Here is a 23,456-nt window from a genome sequence, read left to right as displayed (position 1 = left end):
GGGTGGTCTCTGATATGGGAGTGTCTCTGATGTGGGGGTCTCTGATATGGAGGGGGTCTCTGATATGGGGAGTTCTCTGGTATGGGGGGGGTCTCTGAAGTGGGGGTCTCTGATATGGAGGGGGTCTCTGATATACATAAGAACATAAGAACATAAGAACTAGGAGCAGGAGTAGGCCATCTGGCCCCTCGAGCCTGCTCCGCCATTCAATGAGATCATGGCTGATTTTTTGTGGGCTCAGCTCCACTTTCCGGCCCGAACACCATAACCCTTAATCCCTTTATTCTTCAACAAACTATCTATCTTTATCTTAAAAACATTCTATCTTAAAAACATTTAATGAAGGAGCCTTAACTGCTTCACTGGGCAAGGAATTCCATAGATTCACAATCCTTTGGGTGTTCTCTGGGGAGTTCTCTGATATGGGGGGGGTCTCTTAAGTGGGGGTCTCTGTTATGGAGGGGGTCTCTGGTATGGGGAGTTCTCTGGTATGGGGTGTCTCTGATGTGGGGGTCTCTGATATAGAGGGGGTCTCTGATATGGAGGACGTCTCTGATATGGAGGACGTCTCTGATATGGAGGGTCTCTGATATGGAGGACGTCTCTGATATGGGGGGTCTCTGATATGGAGGGCGTCTCTGATATGGAGGACGTCTCTGATATGGGGGGTCTCTGATATGGAGGGCGTCTCTGATATGGAGGGGGTCTCTGATATGGGGGGTCTCTGATATGGAGGGCGTCTCTGATATGGAGGGGGTCTCTGATATGGGGGGTGTCTGATATGGAGGGGGCTGATATGGAGGGGGTCTCTGATATGGAGGACGTCTCTGATATGGGGGGTCTCTGATACGAAGGGCGTCTCTGATATGGGGGGTCTCTGATATGGGGGGTCTCTGATATGGGGAATTCTCTGGTATGGGGGGTTTTCTGATATGGAGAGGATCTCTGATATGGGGGGGTCTCTGATATGGGGGTCTCTGATATGGAGGGGGTCTCTGATATGGAGGGGGTCTCTGATATGGAGGACGTCTCTGATATGGAGGGGGTCTCTGATATGGGGGGGTCTCTGATATGGGGGGGTCTCTGATATGGGGGGTCTCTGATATGGGGGGGTCTCTGATATGGGGGGGTCTCTGATATGGGGGGTCTCTGATATGGGGGGTCTCTGATACGGAGGACGTCTCTGATATGGGGGTCTCTGATACGAAGGGCGTCTCTGATATGGGGGGTCTCTGATATGGGGGGTCTCTGATATGGGGGGGTCTCTGATATGGGGGGGTCTCTGATATGGGGGGGTCTCTGATATGGGGGGGTCTCTGATATGGGGGGTCTCTGATATGGGGGGTCTCTGATATGGGGAATTCTCTGGTATGGGGGTTTTCTGATATGGAGAGGATCTCTGATGTGGGGGTCTCTGATATGGGGGGGGTCTCTGATATGGGGGTATCTGATTATGGGGTGGTTTAGCTCAGTGGGCTAGACAGCTGATTTGTAATGCAGAACAAGGCCAGACGCACGTTCAATTCCCAGACCAACGTACCTGAAAGGGTGCCGGAATGTGGAGACTAGGGGCTTCTCACAGTAACTTCATACTTGTGACAATAAAATATCATTATTATTGTCTCTGGTATGGGGGGGGTTTTCTGATGTGGGTGGTCTCTGATATGGGAGTGTCTCTGATGTGGGGGTCTCTGATATGGGAGGAGGTCTCTGATATGGAGGCGGCCTCTGATATGGGGAGCTCTCTGATATCGGGGGGTCTCTGATATGGGGAGTTCTCTGATCTGGAGGGCGTCTCTGATATGGAGGGGGTCTCTGATATGGAGGGGGTCTCTGATATGGAGGGGTCTCTGATATCAGGGGCGTCTCTGATATGGAGGGCGTCTCTGATATGGAGGGCGTCTCTGATATGCAGGGGGTGTCTGATATGGGTGGGGTCTCTGATATGGGGGGTTTTCTGATATGGGGGGGTCTCTGATATCATCATAGAATTTACAGTGCAGAAGGAGGCCATTCGGCCCATCGAGTCTGCACCGGCTCCTAGAAAGAGCACCCTACCCAAGGTTAACACCTCCACCCTATCCCCATAACCCAGTAACCCCACCCAACACTAAGGGCAATTTTGGACACTAAGGGCAATTTATCATGTCCAATCCACCTAACCTGCACATCTTTGGACTGTGGGAGGAAACCGGAGCACCCGGAGGAAACCCACGCACACACGGGGAGGATGTGCAGACTCCACACAGACAGTGACCCAAGCAGTAATCGAACCAGGGACCCTGGAGCTGTGAAGCGATTGTGCTATCCACAATGCTACCGTGCTGCCCACATGGGAGGGGGTCTCTGATATGGAAGGGGTCTCTGATATGGACGTGGTCTCTGATATGGGGGGGTCTCTGATATGGGGGGTCTCTGATATGGACGTGGTCTCTGATATGGAGGGAGTTTCTGATATGGAGGGGGTCTCTGATATGGAAAGGGTCTCTGATATGGAGGGGGTCTCTGATATGGGGGGGTCTCTGATATGGAGGGGGTCTCTGATATGGAAAGGGTCTCTGATATAGAGGGGGTCTCTGATATGGAGGGGGTCTCTGATATGGAGGGAGTTTCTGATATGGAGGGGGTCTCTGATATGGAGGGGGTCTCTGATATGGAGGGCGTCTCTGATATGGAGGGCGTCTCTGATATGGAGGGTCTCTGATATGGAGGGTCTCTGATATGGAGGGTCTCTGATATGGACGAGGTCTCTGATATGGAGGGTCTCTGATATGGACGAGGTCTCTGATATGGAGAGAATCGCTGATATGGGGATCTCTGACATGAAGGAGGTGTCTGATCGGAAGGCGGTCTCCGATATGGAAGGGGTCTCTGATATGGAGAGTTCTCTGATATGGAAGGAGTCTCTGAAATGGAGGGGGTCTCTGATATGGGGGGGGTCTCTGATATGGGGGGGTCTCTGATATGGACGGGGTCTCTGATATGGAGGGGGTCTCTGATATGGGGGGGTCTCTGATATGGGGGGGTCTCTGATATGGAGGGGGTCTCTGATATGGAAGGGGTCTCTGATATGGAAGGGGTCTCTGATATGGAGGGTGTTTCTGATATGGAGGGTCTCTGATATGGGCGGGGTCTCTGATGGGTGGGTTCTCTGATATCATAGATATCATAGAATTTACAGTGCAGAAGGAGGCCATTCGGCCCATCGAGTCTGCACCGGCTCTTGGAAAGGGCACCCTACCCAAGGTCAACACCTCCACCTTATCCCCATAACCCAGTAACCCCACCCAACATATGCAGGGGGTCTGATGGGAATTTGATGGGGTGGGATCAGGTCACCCCATGCGTGCATGCTGTTGGGGGGGGGTGACCCATAATTCCCATGTTGGGGGGTGGGGAAGGATGTCCCTACTTGTCAGCGGGGGAGGGCAGGATTTGAGAGGGGAGAGGGAGACCAGCCACGGGGCAATGGTATCGGGCTGCCTGCGGCCTGACCCCGGAAATCCGGCGGGTCACAGGCATCAATCTGCATGGCAAGGGTGCGGGAATCATTCCTTGGCGCTGCTCTCAGCTCCAGCGCAGACCAGGAGCAATTCTACTCCGGTGAGAGAACCTAGTCTCCCAAAAGGAGAATCCAGCCCATTGTTTAGTTCAAGGGCCAGGTACTGGTTTGTACGTTTCACTACAGAAAGGAAATTAAAGACAGAGAGCGTGCCCGTGCTAATTCACCAGGATGATCCTCGTGGCGGGCAACAATTGTCATCGGGAAAACTGGAAAATACTGGAATAATTTCCACTGGATCAGAAAAGGCAAAGAGTAAATTTAATAGAAGATTTTTAAAAATGTTTTGTTTGAGTGAATTTAAAAAAAAATTAATTTAGAGTACCCAATTCCTTTTTCCAATTAAGGGGCAATTTAGTGTGGCCAATCCACCTATCCTGCACTTCTTTGGGTTGTGGGGCGAAACCCACGGGGAGAATGTGCAAACTCCACATAGACAGTGACCCAGAGCCGGGATTGAACCTGGGACCTCGGCACCCTGAGGCAGCAGTGCTAACCCACTGCGCCACGATGCTGCCCTCTTTCGAGTGAATATTGAAATGCCAAATGCTCTGGTGGCTAAGCAATTTAAAATCGGTATGCGGAATGTTAGTAAAAATGTCTTGGCACAAAGCCTTTTAGATTGTAATACCCGAGACTGTGAATGGTTGAAGCAGGGACGATTCATCACTGAACAAAGAAGCTGGATAAATATCTGAAGCAGAGGAGGATACGGGATGATGGCAAGACACGGGGAGAAGGGGGTAGATTTTTGACAGCATTATCGAGGAGTAAGCACAATGGGCAAAACGTCCATTTCTTCGCTTTAAACCATGATTCAATAGTCCAAACTCTACCCTTTTAGTCCTTGGGCTAAATATCATTCCAGCCGCTATCCTTCACTAACCCCATCTCTCCTTCACCATGTAACGAGGCCCTGGATGCAGTGATTAAGGTGAGAATAAAGTGCTATATTACCAGAGGATAGTGCTCCTATAAGTCAATAATCCCAGCTCCTAGCTACGCAGGCTAAAACACTGTTTACTTTCCACCCAGCACAGCTCGTGTAGCTGAATGAATGTTTGTTATTACCTCCAGCCCTCGTTCTTTGCCCATTGCCTTTTACAAACATTCTGTTCCTGGTATCAATCTGCCTGCAGCTTTCCAATGATTGACATTACAATGATACCCATTAAACAACATCTGCCGCACACAGATACGTTTCCCCATCCTCTTGAAATAGTCCCCTAACTTGTCGTCCATTAAATTGATCCTATACCTTCTCTCATCTCATTTAATTATTTGGTTTTGTGTGCCAGCAACCTCTCAGTGATCAGCACTCACTTCTGGGGAAGAAGATTAGAAATTCAAACCACACGATGGCCGGTCGAGCCGGAGTGTGGGGAGGACTCAATCAAACTTAGTCCGAAATCGTACTCAGGAGTTGAATGAATCAAAAACTGCTTTTCAAATCTGTTAAATCAATTTCCTTCAACAAATCATAATAGCAACGGTGGACCCGATTGAAACCCAGCTCAGATCAACAAGAGAGATATTCTTGGCAATAACATTTTCATACGGAATTATTAATCTGCACTGTATTTTTCCATTCGTAAAGGCAAGGTTTTAGATTTTGTCATCTTTACTGAGGAAAATGGACACACAACCTGTCCAATTCTGCTCCTCCCTCCTGTTCCCTAGTGGTGGAAGAGCTTTCAATCACCTTAGGGGGTTAATTTCAGATTAATTCCAGGATTGATAGAGTTAAATGACGAGGGTTAGTTTCATAGACTAGCAGCGGGATTCTGTGACCCCTCGCCGGGTCGGAGAATCCCCGGGGGGGGGGGGGGGGGGGGGGCAAATCCCGACCCGCCGCCCTGTTCACACCACTCCGGCAACGCCCCCCCCCCCCCCCGGCAATTCTCCGGGCCCTGATGGGCAGAGCAGCCGTGCACTTTTGGCCAGTACCGCCGCGTGGGTTACGCATGGTCCCACATGGTGGGACCTGGCAGGTAAGTCGGCGGGGGTGATCCTCGGAGCGAGACCCCTCGTGGCCTGGCCCGCGATCGGGGTCCACCGATCTGTGGGCGGGCCTGTGCCGTGTGGGAACTCCTTCCTTCCGCGCCGGCCCATGTAGGGCTCCGCCATGCCCAACGCGGAGAAGAGAACCCAAGCCGGGAATCGAACCGGGGGTCCCTGTTGCTGTGAAGTAACAGTGCTAACCACTGTGCTACCGTGCCGCCCTAGCTAATTATCTGACCAACCAAAGATATTGTGAACTGCACAGTTGAGAGCAGTATCTCTGTGAGTGTATTAACAAATCGCCCAGCTAGTGCGCAGCTAACACATTTCAAGTGTCACATTTTGAATGTCGCATTTGTTCTTATTCGGTGCCGAAATGTGGGCATTGCTGGCTCGGCCAGCATTTAATGCCCATCTTTAATTACCCTTGGGAAAGTGGTGAGCTGCCTTCAGCCCATGAGGTGTAGGTACACCCACAGTGCTGTTAGGGAGGGAGTTCCAGGATTTCGACCCAGTGACAGTGAAGAAACGGACGGTATATTTCCAAGTCAGGATGGTGAGGGACTGTGAGAGGAACTTGCAGTCATCAAAAGTACAAAAATGGAGAGAGAAAGCTCAGCATTTGCTGCTTTCCGTTCTGATCTTGCGAATTGAACAGGAGGGAGGAATTAGTAATCAGAATGGAAACTTAGCAGCAACCTTGAAAAGACAAAGCATTAACCTTTGTAGCAAAAGAATGTTTTAGACATTGAATGTGTCTAACATTCCGGTCCTTCAAAAGCAATTCATCACCCCCCTCCCCGTGAGAAACCCCCTCCAGGATTGATCAGAAATGAAATATTTCCCTTTCTTGTGTTTTAATTGAATTTTGCGAGTTGACCATTTATTTGGCAAGCGTGGCAAAGTGGCACAGCGGTGAATACTGCTGCCTCACAGTGCCAGGGACCCAGGTTCGATTCCCGGCTTGGGTCACTGTCTGTGCGGAGTCTGCACGTTCTCCCCGTGTCTGCGTGGGTTTCCTCCGGGTGCTCCGGTTTCCTCCCACAAGTCCCGAAAGACTTAGATGAATTGGACATTCTGAATTCTCCCTCTGTGTACCCGAACAGGCGCCGGAATGTGGCAACTAGGGGATTTTCACATTAACTATGGCAGCACGGTAGCATGGTGGTTAGCATAAATGCTTCACAGCTCCAGGGTCCCAGGTTCGATTCCCGGCTGGGTCACTGTCTGTGCGGAGTCTGCACGTCCTCCCCGTGTGTGCGTGGGTTTCCTCCGGGTGCTCCGGTTTCCTCCCACAGTCCAAAGATGTGCGGGTTAGGTGGATTGGCCATGCTAAATTGCCCTTAATATCCTAAAAAGTAAGGTTAAGTGGGGGTTGTTGGGTTACGGGTATAGGGTGGATACGTGGGTTTGAGTAGGGTGATCATTGCTCGGCACAACATTGAGGGCCGAAGGGCCTGTTCTGTGCTGTACTGTTCTATGTTCTATAACTTCATTGCAGTGTTAATGTAAGCCAACTTGTGACACCAATAAAGATTATTATTCGTTTAGCTTTAACAAGATGGCATCACGAGCGAGATTTCAGAAACTTACTCTGTGACGCCATCGAATGGCCAGAAACTGTAACTACATTGTGACAAGTGACAGCCAAACTGACCAGGAAATGGTGACATAGTAATTTATAATAGTGAATGTCAACACAACACGCGTGATTAGAAATGATGCCAACACCTTGCATTTATGTAGCACCTTTAGCATTAGTATAATGTCCCGAGGAGCAGTGCAGGGCTGTAGCTAAACAAAACTTGGTACCAAATCATATGAGTTATTAAACCTGTTGATCAAAAGCTCAGTCAAAAAGGTAGGTTTTAAGGATGATTGTAAAGGAAAAGAGAGTGGAGAGGCAGAGAGATTTCGGGAGGGATTTCTGGTGCTGAGGCTACAGGCAGTTGCCAGCTTGTGTCACCGATGGTGGAGGGCGTGAAATGATGGGCGCTCGGAGGGCTAGTGTTCAGTGTTCTGGGCGAGCTGATATGAAAGACGGGCGGCTGGTGGGGAGTACATTGGAACAGTTGAATGTCACTGATGTACCATCAATTGGACGCCAGACACGATGAAGGTCCAAACTTAGGCTTTAATCAGCTAGTTGTTAGCCCGGTGGTCGACTACAGAGAAAGGCCGACCGCCGGGAACTCTGGGCACTTATACCCCGCCTCGGAGGCGGGGTTTACATGCCTCTCGACCAATGGTGAGCAGTCACATGGCTAGTCCCAGCCAATCAGCCGAGAGGCACATGACCAGCCAGAGCCAATGTGAAACCAGTGCTCCCATTCATACCACCACAGTCACGGAAGGGGGTTTCAGCATCAAATGAGATGGGGCGTGGTGGATGTAAGGGGCACCTTGACAAATACATGAATAGGCTGGGAATAGAGGGATACGGACCCAGGAAGTGTAGAAGATTTTAGTTTAGACGGGCAGCATGGTCGGCACAGGCTTGGAGGGCCGAAGGGCCTGTTCCTCTGCTGTACTTGTCTTTGTTCTTTGTTCTTTGTCAGCAGTCTTGTTAAAGGAGAGAAAAATGACCAATACCTCAGCCTGGGACCAAGAAGGAGCAGTCAACCGGGAACATGGGAATACTGGAATGTTTATTCCTTCTGGGGACGGAATAGGACGTCACAACAGGAAGTGAAGTTTTCAAACAGGAAATGGGTAGCCTTCGGCCACCCCAGGCCCACCATGTTGCCCACTCACTTACCGTATTTGGCATAAAGCGGAAGCTGATCAGGAGAAGAATCTGAGCCACAAGAATGGCAAACGAGAGGTTGGCATGGATGTGGTAACGCTGGTTTCGGATCGTAGTCACTGACCTGCCAATTGTCAAGAGATGTCACAGGAATGAACACAAATAAATGTATATTGTCAAGGAACATCATCAGATTCAACAATAAAGTTGATCAATACCGATATTGACTCAATCATCAATTAGCTATCAGTGTGATCAGATCTGATTCAGTGGCCAAAGCCATTGTAACAACAACATGTCTTCAGTAAAATGTCTCAATACACTACCCCAGAGAGATTCTTAAACTGTATTTAACACCAATTCACATAACGAGGCGTTAGGCCAGGTGGCCAAAAGCTTAGCCAAATAAATTGGTTTAGAGGAGGACAGAGAGACGGAGAGAGAGCGGGATTGATGGAGAGAGTGGGAGAGACGGAGAGACGGAGAGAGCGGGAGAGACGGAGAGAGCGGGATTGATGGAGAGAGTGGGAGAGACGGAGAGAGTGTGAGAGGCGGAGAGAGTGGGAGAGACGGAGAGAGTGGGAGAGACGGAGAGAGCGGGATAGATCGAGAGAGCGGGAGAGACGGAGAGAGCGGGATAGATGGAGAGAGTGTGAGAGGCGGAGAGAGTGGGAGAGACGGAGAGAGTGGGAGAGACGGAGAGACGGAGAGAGTGGGAGAGACGGAGAGACGGAGAGACGGAGAGAGTGGAGAGACGGAGAGAGTGAGAGAGACGGAGAGAGTGGGAGAGACGGAGAGAGTGGGAGAGACGGAGAGAGTGGGAGAGACGGAGAGAGTGGGAGAGACGGAGAGAGGGGGAGAGACGGAGAGAGCGGGATAGATGGAGAGAGTGTGAGAGGCGGAGAGAGTGGGAGAGACGGAGAGAGCGGGAGAGACGGAGAGAGCGGGATAGATGGAGAGAGTGTGAGAGGCGGAGAGAGAGGGAGAGACGGAGAGAGTGGGAGAGACGGAGAGACGGAGAGACGGAGAGAGTGGGAGAGACGGAGAGAGTGGGAGAGACGGAGAGAGTGGGAGAGACGGAGAGACGGAGAGACGGAGAGAGTGTGAGAGACGGAGAGAGGGGGAGAGGCGGAGAGAGCGGGAGAGAGAGGGAGAGACGGATAGAGAGTGGAGAGACGGATGAGAGCGCGGGAGAGACGGAGAGAGCGGGGAGAGACGGAGAGAGAGCGGGAGAGACGGAGAGAGCGGGAGAGACGGAGAGAGCGGGAGAGACGGAGAGAGTGGGAGAGACGGAAAGAGCGGGAGAGACGGAGAGAGCGGGAGAGACGGAGAGAGAGGGGAGACACGGAGAGAGTGGGAGAGACGGAGAGAGTGTGGAGAGACGGAGAGAGAGGGGGACACGGAGAGAGCGGGAGAGACGGAGAGAGTGGGAGAGACGGAGAGAGAGGGAGAGACGGAGAGAGAGAGAGCGGAGAGAGTGGGAGAGACGGAGAGAGAGGGAGAGACGGAGAGAGAGAGACGGAGAGAGTGTGAGAGACGGAGAGAGTGGGAGAGACGGAGAGAGCGGGAGAGACGGAGAGAGTGGGAGAGACGGAGAGAGTGGGAGAGACGGAGAGAGCGGGAGAGACGGAGAGAGAGGGAGAGATGGAGAGAGTAGGAGAGATGGAGAGAGTGGGAGAGACGGAGAGAGTGTGAGAGACGGAGAGACGGAGAGAGAGGGAGAGACGGAGAGAGTGTGAGAGACGGAGAGAGCGGGAGAGACGGAGGGAGTGGGAGAGACGGAGAGAGTGGGAGAGACGGAGAGAGAGGGGGACACGGAGAGAGCGGGAGAGACGGAGAGAGTGGGAGAGACGGAGAGAGAGGGAGAGACGGAGAGAGAGAGACGGAGAGAGTGGGAGAGACGGAGAGAGAGGGAGAGACGGAGAGAGAGAGACGGAGAGAGTGTGAGAGACGGAGAGAGTGGGAGAGACGGAGAGCGGGGAGAGAGACGGAGAGAGTGGGAGAGACGGAGAGAGTGGGAGAGACGGAGAGAGCGGGAGAGACGGAGAGAGAGGGAGAGATGGAGAGAGTAGGAGAGATGGAGAGAGTGGGAGAGACGGAGAGAGTGTGAGAGACGGAGAGACGGAGAGAGAGGGGAGAGACGGAGAGAGTGGGAGAGACGGAGAGAGCGGGAGAGACGGAGGAGTGGGAGAGACGGAGAGAGAGGACGGAGAGAGCGGGAGAGACGGAGAGAATGGGAGAGACGGAGAGAGAGAGACGGAGAGAGCGGGAGAGACGGAGAGAATGGGGAGAGACGGAGAGAGTGGGAGAGACGGAGAGACGGAGAGAATGGGAGAGACAGAGAGAGTGGGGAGAGACGGAGAGAATGGGAGAGACGGAGAGAGTGGGAGAGACGGAGAGAGTGGGAGAGACGGAGAGAGAGGGAGAGACGGAGAGAGTGGGAGAGACGGAGAGAGTGGGAGAGACGGAGAGAGTGGGAGAGACGGAGAGAGTGGGAGAGACGGAGAGAGTGGGAGAGACGGAGAGAGAGGGAGAGACGGAGAGAGAGGGAGAGATGGAGAGAGTGGAAGAGACGGAGAGAGACGGAGAGATGGAGAGAGTGGGAGAGACGGAGAGAGTGTGAGAGACGGAGAGACGGAGAGAGAGGGAGAGACGGAGAGAGTGTGAGAGAGGAGAGAGCGGGAGAGACGGAGAGAGTGGGAGAGACGGAGAGAGAGAGACGGAGAGAATGGGAGAGACGGAGAGAGAGAGAGACGGAGAGAGCGGGAGAGACGGAGAGAATGGGGAGAGAAGGAGTGAGGAGGAGAGACGGAGAGAATGGGAGAGACGGAGAGAGTGGGAGAGACGGAGAGAGTGGGAGAGACGGAGAGAGTGGGAGGAGAGGGAGAGACGGAGAGAGGGGAGAGACGGTGAGAGAGGGAGAGATGGAGAGAGTGGGAGAGACGGAGAGAGCGGGAGAGACGGGAGAGAGCGGGATAGATGGAGAGAGTGTGAGAGGCGGAGAGAGTGGGAGAGACGGAGAGAGTGGGAGAGACGGAGAGAGACGGAGAGACGGAGAGAGTGGGAGAGACGGAGAGAGTGGGAGAGACGGAGAGAGTGGGAGAGACGGAGAGACGGAGAGACGGAGAGAGTGTGAGAGACGGAGAGAGTGGGAGAGGCGGAGAGAGCGGGAGAGACGGAGATAGAGGGAGAGAGGAGAGAGTGGGAGAGACGGAGAGAGCGGGAGAGACGGAGAGAGCGGGAGAGACGGAGAGAGCGGGAGAGACGGAGAGAGGGAGAGACGGAGAGAGTGGGAGAGGCGGAGAGAGCGGGAGAGACGGAGAGAGCGGGAGAGACGGAGAGAGCGGGAGAGACGGAGAGAGTGGGAGAGACGGAAAGAGCGGGAGAGACGGAGAGAGCGGGAGAGACGGAGAGAGAAGGAGACACGGAGAGAGTGGGAGAGACGGAGAGAGTGGGGAGAGACGGAGAGAGAGGGGGACACGGAGAGAGCGGGAGAGACGGAGAGAGTGGGAGAGACGGAGAGAGAGGGAGAGACGGAGAGAGAGAGACGGAGAGAGTGGGAGAGACGGGAGAGAGGGAGAGACAGAGAGAGAGACGGAGAGAGTGGGAGAGAGGGAGAGTGGGAGAGACGGAGAGAGCGGGAGAGACGGAGAGAGTGGGAGAGACGGAGAGAGTGGGAGAGACGGAGAGAGAGCGGAGAGACGGAGAGAGAGGGAGAGATGAGAGAGAGTAGGAGAGATGGAGAGAGAGGGAGAGACGGAGAGAGTGTGAGAGACGGAGAGAGCGGGAGAGACGGAGGGAGTGGGAGAGACGGAGAGAGAGAGACGGAGAGAGCGGGAGAGACGGCGAGAATGGGAGAGACGGAGAGAGAGACGGAGGAGAGAGCGGGAGAGACGGAGAGAATGGAGAGACGGAGAGAGTGGGAGAGACGGAGAGACGGAGAGAATGGGAGAGACAGAGAGAGTGGGAGAGACGGAGAGAGTGGGAGAGACGGAGAGAGTGGGAGAGACGGAGAGTGGGAGAGACGGAGAGAGAGGGAGAGACGGAGAGAGAGGGAGAGACGGAGAGAGTGGGAGACACGGAGAGAGTGGGAGAGACGGAGAGAGAGGGAGAGACGGAGAGAGAGGGAGAGACGGAGAGAGAGGGAGAGACGGAGAGACGGAGAGAGTGGGAGAGACGGAAAGAGTGGGAGAGCCGGAGAGAGAGGGAGAGACGGAGAGACGGAGAGAGTGGGAGAGACGGAGAGAGTGGGAGAGACGGAGAGACGGAGAGAGTGGGAGAGACGGAGAGACGGAGAGAGAGGGAGAGATGGAGAGAGTGGGAGAGACGGAGAGAGGGGGAGAGGTGGAGGATGCGATTTTCAGAGCATAGGGAATATTCAGCTGAGGCCACTGCTCCCCATGTAATTAAAATTTGGAATGCGGAGTCAGCGGGAATTGGAGAAGTGCGGAGGTCCTAGAGAGTTGTGGGTCTAAAATAGGTTACAGAGATGGGGCTAGTTATGTGTATGGGGAAGGGGTTCATGCCTGGGAAGAGGATGCGTGCATGGGGAGGGGTTGTGTGCATGGGGAGGGGGTGTGTGCATGGGGAGGGGGGTGTGCATGGGGAGGATATGTGTGCATGGGTAGGGGGTGTGTGCATGGGGAGAGGGTGTGTGCATGGGGAGAGGGTGCGTGCATGGGGAGGATGTGTGTGCATGGGGAGAGGGTGTGTGTGCATGGGTAGGGGGTGTGCATGGGGAGAGGGTGCGTGCATGAGGGGGGTGTGTGTGCATGGGGAGGGGGTGCGTGCATGGGGAGGATGTGTGTGCATGGGGAGAGGGTGTGTGTGCATGGGTAGGGGGTGTGCATGGGGAGAGGGTGCGTGCATGAGGGGGGTGTGTGTGCATGGGGAGGGGGTGTGCATGGGGAGAGGGTGCGTGCATGAGGAGGGTGTGTGTGCATGGGGAGGGGGTGCGTGTGCATGGGGAGGGGGTGTGCATGGGGAGAGGGTGTGTGCATGGGGAGTATGTGTGTGTATGAGCAGGGGGTGTGTGCATGGGGAGAGGGTGTGGTATTCGGTATTAGGGGTATTACGGTACCCAGGTTGAGGCTGTAAGACCATTGGCGTGGGAGGTACCTGAGACAGCATGTCCATTGGTGAAGCCTGCCTGCTGGTTCCTCCCAGTAAGGCGGAGTATAAGAGCCTGTGTCTCCCCAGCAGCTGCATTCTATACCTGCGCTGCTGGGGAAAACATCTAGTCCAATAAAGCCTTCAATTGTCATCCAATCTCACTTCTGGAGTCATTGATCGAGCATCAATTTATTGGACTAGATTTTGCAGAATGGAGTTCCGAATCAAGCTGGAGTGTCTGCAACTCAGCGCCCACGCGGCAAACTCAGCGGCAACTTTCAAACACTGGCTGGCGTGCTTCAAGGGGTACCTCAGGACGGCCACAACTACACCCACTGGGGACCAGAAGATGCAAGTTCTCCACTCGAGGGTGAGCCCAGAGATCTACAGCCTCATCGAGGATGGGGACGGTTTCAAGGCCGCGATGGCCCAGTTGAAAGGACACTATATTCGCCCAGTAAACCAGGTCTACGCCCAACATCTGCTAGCGACAAGGCGACACATCCCCGGGGAGTCGCTGGATGAATTCTACCGTGAGCTCCTGGTGTTAGGTAGGAACTGTGACTGCCCGCAAGTTTCAGCCAGCGACCACACAGAACCTTTAATCCAGGGACGCATTCGTTGCAGGTTTGCTATCCTCCCAAATCCGCCAGCTGCTGTTAGAGAAAGAGACACTCGGCCTCAAGGAGGCACGGGCCCTCGCTAGCTCCCTGGATGTAGCCTCCCGAAACGCCCACGCGTACGTCCCCGACCGCACGGCAGCCCCCTGGGCAGCGTGGAACACCCCCCCCGCGGCCGACTCCGATGCATCCCCCATCCCCCGCAAGCTTGTGCCGCACGGCTGCCAGGCAACCCCGGGGGGCTCCGCTGTTATTATTGTGGGCAAGCCAAGCACCCCCGGCAGCGCTGCCCAGCCCGCTCCTCCACCTGAAAAGGGTGCGGCAAAAAGGGCCATTTTGTGGCGGTATGCAAGGCCAGCGCGGTCTCCGGGGGCGAACCGGGACCACCACCCCAACCCTCACCATGAGCCACATGCGGGCTGCAGGTGCCGCCATCTTCCTTTTCCTGAGCCACGTGCGGGACCCGGGCGCCACCATCTTGTTCCCCAGGGACCATGTGTGACCCGTGGGAACCGCCATCTTGGCAGAAGTCTCAGGACCCCGATTCGGATGACCACACATCGCCCGAAGAAAACCTCCAGCTTTAGCCATGACTTGCCTCGATGACCCTGGACCAGTCTCGGCCCCGAATGCTCTCGACCGCGACGACGACCGTGCTCATCAATGGGCATAAATCATCCTGCCTGATCGACTCCGGGAGCACAGAGAGCTTCATACACCCCAACACGGTAAGGCGCTGTTCTCTTCCCATCCACCCAGTTAATCAACAAATCTCCCTGGCCTCCGGGTCTCACGCTGTAGAGATCAAAGGGCTTTGCATAGCGAACCTCACAGTCCAGGGAAGGGAATTAAAAAATTTCCGCCTCTACGTCCTCCCTCACCTCTGCGCTGCCACGCTCCTAGGGTTAGATTTCCAATCTAACCTCCAAAGTTTAACTTTTAAATTCAGCGGCCCTATACCCCCCCTCACTGCAGCCTCGCTACCCTCAAGGTCGACCCGCCTTCCCTTTGTGCGAATTTCACCCCTGATTGCAAACCCGTCGCTACCTGGAGCAGACGGTACAGTGCCCAGGACCGGACCTTCATTAGGTCAGAAGTCCAGCGGTTACTGAAGGAAGGTATTATCGAGGCCAGCAACAGCCCCTGGAGAGCTCAGGTAGTGGCTGTAAAGACCGGGGAGAAGCACAGGATGGTCATCGATTATAGTCAGACCATCAACAGGTATACGCAGCTCGACGCGTACCCCCTCCCCCGCATATCTGATCTGGTCAATCAGATTGCACAATACAAGGTCTTTTCCACGGTGGATCTAAAGTCCGCCTACCACCAGCTCCCCATCCGCCCTAACGACCGCAACAACACTGCTTTTGAAGCAGATGGGCGGCTCTACCACTTCCTAAGGGTTCCCTTCAGTGTCACAAATGGTCTTCCAACGGGAGATGGACCGAATGGTTGACCGGTACGGTTTGCGGGCCACGTTTCCGTATCTCGAAAATGTCACCATCTGCGGCCACGACCAGCAGGACCACGACAGCAGGCAGCAGGGCAGCAGGGTAGCATGGTGGTTAACATAAATGCTTCACAGCTCCAGGGTCCCAGGTTCGATTCCCAGCTGGGTCACTGTCTGTGTGGAGTCTGCACGTCCTCCCCCTGTGTGCGTGGGTTTCCTCCGGGTGCTCCGGTTTCCTCCCACAGTCCAAAGATGTGCGGGTTAGGTGGATTGGCCATGCTAAATTGCCCGTAGTGTCCTAATAAAAGTAAGGTTAAGGGTTACGGGTATAGGGTAGATACGTGAGTTTGAGTAGGGTGATCATGGCTCGGCACAACATTGAGGGCCGAAGGGCCTGTTCTGTGCTGTACTGTTCTATGTTCTATGTTCTCTTCAGTGTCCAAGTTTGCAGATGACACTAAGATGAGTGGTAAAGCGAAAAGTGCAGAGGATACTGGAAGTCTGCAGAGGGATTTGGATAGGTTAAGTGAATGGGCTCGGGTCTGGCAGATGGAATACAATGTTGACAAATGTGAGGTTATCCATTTTGGTAGGAATAACAGCAAACGGGATTATTATTTAAACGATAAAATATTAAAGCATGCCGCTGTTCAGAGAGACTTGGGTGTGCTAGTGCATGAGTCACAGAAGGTTGGTTTACAAGTGCAACAGGTGATTAAGAAGGCAAATGGAATTTTGTCCTTCATTGCTAGAGGGATGGAGTTTAAGACTAGGGAGGTTATGTTGCAATTGTATAAGGTGTTAGTGCGGCCACACCTGGAGTATTGTGTTCAGTTTTGGTCTCCTTACTTGAGAAAGGACGTACTGGCACTGGAGGGTGTGCAGAGGAGATTCACTAGGTTAATCCCAGAGCTGAAGGGGTTGGATTATGAGGAGAGGTTGAGTAGACTGGGACTGTACTCGTTGGAATTTAGAAGGATGAGGGGGGATCTTATAGAAACATTTAAAATTATGAAGGGAATAGATAGGATAGATGCGGGCAGGTTGTTTCCACTGGCGGGTGACAGCAGAACTAGGGGGCATAGCCTCAAAATAAGGGGAAGTAGATTTAGGACTGAGTTTAGGAGGAACTTCTTCACCCAAAGGGTTGTGAATCTATGGAATTCCTTGCCCAGTGAAGCAGTTGAGGCTCCTTCATTACATGTTTTTAAGGTAAAGATAGATAGTTTTTTGAAGAATAAAGGGATTAAGGGTTATGGTGTTCGGGCCGGAAAGTGGAGCTGAGTCCACAAAAGATCAGCCATGATCTAATTGAATGGCGGAGCAGGCTCGAGGGGCCAGATGGCCGACTCCTGCTCCTAGTTCTTATGTTCTTATGTTCTTATGTTCTATGACACCAACCTCCGAAAATTCCTCCACAACACAAAAATCCTTAACCTAACTTACAACAAGGACAAATGCGTGTTCAGCACCAACCGTCTAGCCATCCTCGGCTACGTAGTGCATGATGGAGTTATAGGCCCAGATCCAGAACGCAGGCGCCCTGTAGTAATCCACGGGAGGCAGGAGTTCCGTCACCACACCAATATTTATTTACAATAACGATATTACAGGAGCAGCTACAAACAGTGCTGCTAGCAGTCCAGTCAACTTAAGGCTGGCTCACAAAGCCTACACAGGTGATTATATGGACCCCCTCAATGAGCTATCATTGAGGGAGCTCATACTCCAATTGGCCAACCAATAAAGCCAATTGGAGTTCATTACACCCCCTCCCCCCCAAGGTCTGAGGAATTCCTGCCAGCTGGCATTCCACTGAGCTTCTTCCTGCTCCTCATGTCTGGGTCTGTCACCTCTGTGTCGTCCGCCGGGTCGTTCTCCAAAGTGGGGGGGGGGTACCTTACAGGTGCCCATCTTTTCCTTGACGACCTCCTTGGAAGTTGTTCTTCCTCCTCCTCGGGGAGAGGTGTCGCGGCGGCCTCGTCGAGTGTGTCCATCACCGACTCTGATGACTGGATGACGGGTTCTGGAGAAATTGCTCGGGGCTGGGGTGTGGATATCCTTTCCGTCTGGGCTATCCCAGCTTGAGGCGGTCCTGCTTCGCCTGCCTCCAGGTGTGGTTCCGCTGCCCTTATTTGGTCTAGGTGTTTCTTCAACACCTTACCTCCTATTGAAACCTCATAGGATATGGGCCCTGTTTGGGACTCTACCGTGCCTTTGACCCACGTTGGTCCATTCCCATAATTCTTGACCCAAACCGGTGCCCCCACCTGGAAATGTCTCTGCTGCCGACTATTATCATGCCCCCTGCGTTGGGCCTCCTGTTGTTTCTCCACTTTCCCCGTTAAATTTGGGAAAAGGAGACTCAGCCTCGTTCGCAGCCGCCTTCCCATTAAGAGTTCAGCTGGCGGTATGCCCGTTGTGGAATGCGGTGTGGTCCTGTAATCAAACAGCCAGCGGGAGAGCTTTGTGTCCATTGACGCTGCCGGCTGCTTCTTGAGTCCCACTTTAAGTGTCTGGACCGCTCTCTCTGCCAGGCCGTTGGTCGCTGGATGGTAAGGGGCCGTTTTGATGTGGCGGACTCAGTTTTCCTTCAGGAATTTTCCAAATTCCCCACTTGTGAATGCCGTTCCGTTGTCCGACACCAATACCTCCGGAAGGCCATGTGTTGCAAACGAGGCCCTGAGCTTTTCAATTGTCGATGCTGTGCTTGCCGTGTTTACCCGGTGGATGTCCAACCATTTGGAGTGGGCGTCCACTATCACCAAAAACATTGAGCCCATGAAAGGGCCGGCGTGGTCAATACGCAGGCGGGTCCACGGTCTGCCTGGCCATTCCCACGGGTGCAATGGCGCCGCTGGTGGCACTCTTTGCCCCTGTTGGCACTCCTGGCACTAACGTACCAAGGCTGCTATGTCTGTGTCCAAACCTGGCCACCAAACGTAGCTTCGAGCTCGCATCTTCATTTTAGACACCCCTGGGTGTCCGTGATGTAACTCGGTTAAGATTGCCTGATGGCCCTGAGCTGGGACTATTACCCGGGCTCCCCATAATAGGATACCGTCTTCTACGGTTCCTTCTGCTCCAGTATGGGTGCATCTGGGGCTCCACTGGTCTTTCCAGTTCCCCTGTTAGCAGTAAATGCTTCATCTTGGCTAAAACTGGGTCCTTTTGCGTCCACAACCGAATATGTTGTGCGTCTACTGGTAGGCTGTCCAAAAAATTTAGAGTCATTACTGTCTCCTCTACTTTTGGTATTTGCGGCGGAGTGTCCGGGAGGGGAAGTCTGCTCAAAGCATCTGCATTTGCTACTCGTGTTCCCGGTCTGTGCTCCAGAACGTATCTATATGCCGCCAGTAGCAACGCCCAGCGTTGGATTCTAGCTGATGCAATCGGGGGTATTGACTTGTCTTCTTTTAATAACCCTAATAACGGCTTATGGTCCGTCACTATGGTGAATTTCCGCCTGTACAGATACTGGTGAAATTTTTTTACTGTGAATATCACCGCCAGTCCTTCCTTCTCGATTTGGGCGTACTTCCTCTCAGCCATCGCCAAGGTCCTCGAAGCACAGGCTATTGGCCGTTCTTCTCCATTCCTTCCTCTATGGGCTAAGACGGCTCCTACCCCGTAGGGGGATGCATCACAAGTGATCACCAACTCCTTCCTTGGGTCATAATGCTCTAGGACATTTTCGGATGACTGCTGTTCCTTAATGTCCCTAAATGCTCGGTTTTGGCGGGCGGACCATTTCCATTCTTGCCCCTTTTTTAGTAGCTGGTGGAGGGGTTCTAGGATGGACGCCCTATTTTCAATAAATTTTCCATAATAAGTTACCAACCCTAGAAATGATCGTAACTCCTGGACCGTGGTGGGAGCTGGGGCTTCTTTTATTGCCCTTACTCTGTCTACTAATGGGTGTAAGCCTGACTCGTCTACTTTATATCCCAGGTACGTCACTTGTGGGGCCAGAAAAACACATTTTCCCCTTTTTAGCCGTACGCCTGCCTTTGCGAAACGCCTGAGCACTTCCTCCAGGTTCCTTAAGTGTTCCCTGTTTGTCCTACACGTGATTAAGACATTGTCCAAATAAATCGCCACCTGCGGTAGTCCCTGCAGAATATTTTCCATCGTACGCTGGAATATAGCGCAGGCTGATGACACTCCGAAAGGTAGCCTAGTATAACGAAAAAGGCCCTTCAGGGTGTTGATCGTAGCGAACTTCTGGGAGTCTTTGTCCAGTTTTAACTGCAGGTAGGTGTGGCTCATGTCCAGTTTCGTGAACAAAAGCCCACCTGCCAATTTGGCATATAGGTCGTCTATTTTCGGGATTGGGTATTTGTCCAGCAGTGCGTATTTGTTTACCGTCTGTTTGAAATCTCCACAGAGACGTATCGAGCCGTCTGGCTGCAAAATTGGTACCACCGGCGCTGCCCATTCCGAGAACTGTACTGGTCTGATAATGCCGTCGCGCCGTAACCTTTCTATTACGTCATCTACTTTCTTCCTTAATGCACAAGGTACTGGCCTGGCCTTACAAAATTTTGGAAGGGCTTCTGGGTCCACGTGCAAAGTTGCTTTGGCGCCTATAATTTCTCCCAAACCTTCCTGGAAGACCTCCGGGTATTTTTGGAGTACTCCACTCAACTACCCGCTTCCACTCTGGAAAATTTTCATCCAATCTAATTTTAGGTCTTTCAGCCAGTTTCGTCCAATTAAGTTCGGTCCGGAGCCCTCTACTATCGTCAACGGTAATCTGAGCAATTGTTTCTCATATTCCACGGGTACATGAGTCGTGCCTAGAACTTCCAGGGGTTCCCCCGTGTAGGCTTTAAGTTTCGTCGATGTTTTTGTTAGGGTTAGTGGCTGGAGTCCATCTTTGATTTTTCTAAATGCTGCCACTCCCATTACTGATACGGCCGCCCCCGTGTCTATTTCCATTATTGTCGGCTGCCCGTTAACCCGTGGGGTAATCCTAATGGGTTCTGCTTTCTTCATCGCAATATTATATAATTGTTCCCCTTCGGAGGAGGATGGGGCGTCTAGGTTGTGTACTTCCCTGCGTCCCCACCTGCTATTCCTCTTTTGCCACCTCCTTCTAGGGTTTCTGTCGCTATTACCCCACTCTGTCTGGTGCCAGAAACGGTCCTTCTCTGTTGGGGGAGCCTCAGCCGGTACTTCCCTCTGTCTCCAGTTAGTCCTGGCAGACTTGGGGGCAGTTCTAGGGTTTTCCTTTTTCCCTCTATTCCTCAGGCTTTTCCTGAGAGCGGCTATCTGGTAGCAGGACCCGTTGTGGTAGTCCCTCTCACAGGTATCTACCTCCATTGGCGTGTCCTGTAGTTCCTGCGCCCCACTTGCTGCCTTTTCTAGGGACAGTGCGAGCTGTAACGCCTGCCTGGAGTCTAGCTCCGTTTCCGCCAACAGGCGTTTCTGTATTGTGAGGTTGTTTATGCCACACACTAACCGGTCCCGAAGCATTTCATTTAGCGTCGGGCCGAACTCACATTTTTCCGCCAGCCTTCTCAGGCGGGTCAAGAAATTTGTGACTGACTCCCTGTCTTCCCACTTCCCCCGCTTCGCTGTGTAGAATCTGTACCTATGCAAAATGAGGGGTGGTTTTGGGTCGTAGTGCTCTTTCACCAATTCCGTTACTTCTTGGAATGTTTTCGTGTCCGGCGCATCGGGATAAGTCAGACTACGTATAATGGCGAAAGCGGAGGGTCTGCACGCTGACAGCAGGATAAGCCGTCTCCTTTCGTCCGTCAGTATATCATTTGCCCGGAAGAAGTAACACATTCTCTCCACATACTGGGACCAGTCCTCAATAGCCGGGTCGAATGCCTCTAACCTCCCCAAAAACAGCATTTTTTAAATGGCAAGGCTTACCCTCCGAGTGCGGCAGCTGGTCTCCGCAAAATTCGTAGTTTACCTCGTCGCCACTGTAGTAATCCACGGGAGGCAGGAGTTCCGTCACCACACCAATATTTATTTACAATAACGATATTACAGGAGCAGCTACAAACAGTGCTGCTAGCAGTCCAGTCAACTTAAGACTGGCTCACAAAGCCTACACAGGTGATTATATGGGCCCCCTCAATGAGCTATTATTGAGGGAGCTCATACTCCAATTGGCCAACTAATAAAGCCAATTGGAGTTCATTACGCGCCCCTTCATGGAGCTTCCCCTCCCCCACTGCTCCAAGGCCCTGAAACGCTGCCTGGGATTTTTTTCATATTATGCCCAGTGGGTCCCCAACTATGCGGACAAGGCCCGCCCACTAATTCAGCTCACAGTTTTTCCTCTGTCAATGGAGGCCCGCCAGGCCTTCAGCCGCATCAAAGCGGATATCGCAAAGGCCACGATGCGCGCAATCGATGAATCCCTCCCCTTCCAAGTCGAGAGCGACACGTCCAACGTAGCTCTGGCGGCCACCTTCAACCAAGCGGGCAGACCCGTGGCCTTCTTCTCGCGCACCCTCCACGCTTCCGCCACTCCTCAGTTGAAAAGGAGGCCCAGGCCATAGTAGAAGCTGTGCAGCATTGGAGGCATTACCTGGCCGGCAGGAGATTCACTCTCCTCACCGACCAACGGTCAGTTGCTTTCATGTTCGACATGTTCACAGCGGCGCAAGATAAAGAACGATAAGATCTTATGGTGAAGGATCGAGCTCTCCACCTACAACTATGAGATCTTGTATTGTCCGGGGAAGTTAAACGAGCCTCCTGATGCCCTATCCCGTGGCACATGTGCCAACGCACAAGTGGGCCGACTCCAGGCCCTCCACGAGGACCTCTGCCACCCGGAGGTCACTCGATTCTTTCATTTCATCATGACTCGCAACCTGCCCTACTCCATCGAGGAGGTCAGGACCACCACCAGGAACTGCCAAATCTGCACGGAGTGCAAGCCGCACTTCTACAGGCCAGAGAAAGCACACCTGATAAAGGCTTCCCGTCCCTTTGAACGCCTCAGTATGGACTTCAAAGGGCCCCTCCCCTCCACCGACCGCAACACGTACTTCCTCAACATGATTGACGAGTACTCCCGGTTCCCATTCGCCATCCCCTGCCCCGACATGACCGCAGCCACCGTCATAAAAGCCCTCCACAGTATCTTTACACTGTTCGGTTTCCCCACCTACATACACAGCGATAGGGGATCCTCCTTCATGAGCGGCAAGCTGCGTCAATTCCTACTCAGCAAGGGTATTGCCTCGAGCAGGACAACGAGTTATAACCCCCGGGGAAACGGGCAGGTAGAGAGGGAGAATGGAACGGTCTGGAAGACCGTCCTACTGGCCCTACGGCCCAGGAATCTCCCAGTCTCCCACTGGCAGGAGGTCCTTCCGGATGCTCTCCATTCCATCCAATCACTGCTGTGTACCACGACCAACCAAACACCTCACGAACGTCTCCTTGTCTTCGCTCGGAAATCCTCCTCCGGGACCTCGCTCCCACCCCGGCTGGCAGCTGCTCTGCCCATCCTGCTCCGCAAACACGTGCGGGCGCGCAAGTCGGACCCATTGGTTGAGATGGTCCGCCTCCTTCACGCTAATCCTCAATATGCCTACGTGGCGTACCCCGACGGCCGACAGGATACGGTCTCCCTTCGGGACCTGGCGCCCGCTGGATCCCCACCCACACCCCCACCACCACCCCACCCTCCCTCCCACCGGCGCAGCCCACAGCTGCCCCCTTCCCAGGTGGATCAGTCCTCCCACTGGTCCCATCTAGGGGTGATGAAGCTGCCGAAGTAGCCGAGGCCACACTCCCGGAGTACGGATGCCCGAGCCGGCACCTGCATCATCGCCAAAACTGCGACAATCACAGAGGACGACCAGGGCCCCCGAGCGACTAATTGCTTCATTTTGAACGTAAACAAATACTGTAAATAGTTGCGACATGTAACAAGGCAAAACACTGTACTAATGTATACCGGGTACCACCATAACCTCAACCTCTACC

At 53.3% G+C, this 23,456-nt stretch overlaps 1 protein-coding gene across 1 annotated transcript in view; it reads right to left on the bottom strand.

The window, feature by feature from the left end:
- Window positions 1-23,456, bottom strand: part of adgrd1 (adhesion G protein-coupled receptor D1) — a 346,241-nt gene that overhangs the window by 127,988 nt on the left and 194,797 nt on the right. The window contains exon 13 of the mRNA XM_038802479.1: window positions 8,322-8,433. Within this exon, the coding sequence (XP_038658407.1) occupies window positions 8,322-8,433 (112 nt within the window). The remainder of the gene's footprint in view (window positions 1-8,321; window positions 8,434-23,456) is intronic.

Source organism: Scyliorhinus canicula, chromosome 1 (assembly GCF_902713615.1).
Source record: "Scyliorhinus canicula chromosome 1, sScyCan1.1, whole genome shotgun sequence".
Classification (NCBI taxonomy): Eukaryota; Metazoa; Chordata; class Chondrichthyes; order Carcharhiniformes; family Scyliorhinidae; genus Scyliorhinus; species Scyliorhinus canicula.
This window is presented reverse-complemented; position numbering and strand designations above follow the sequence as displayed.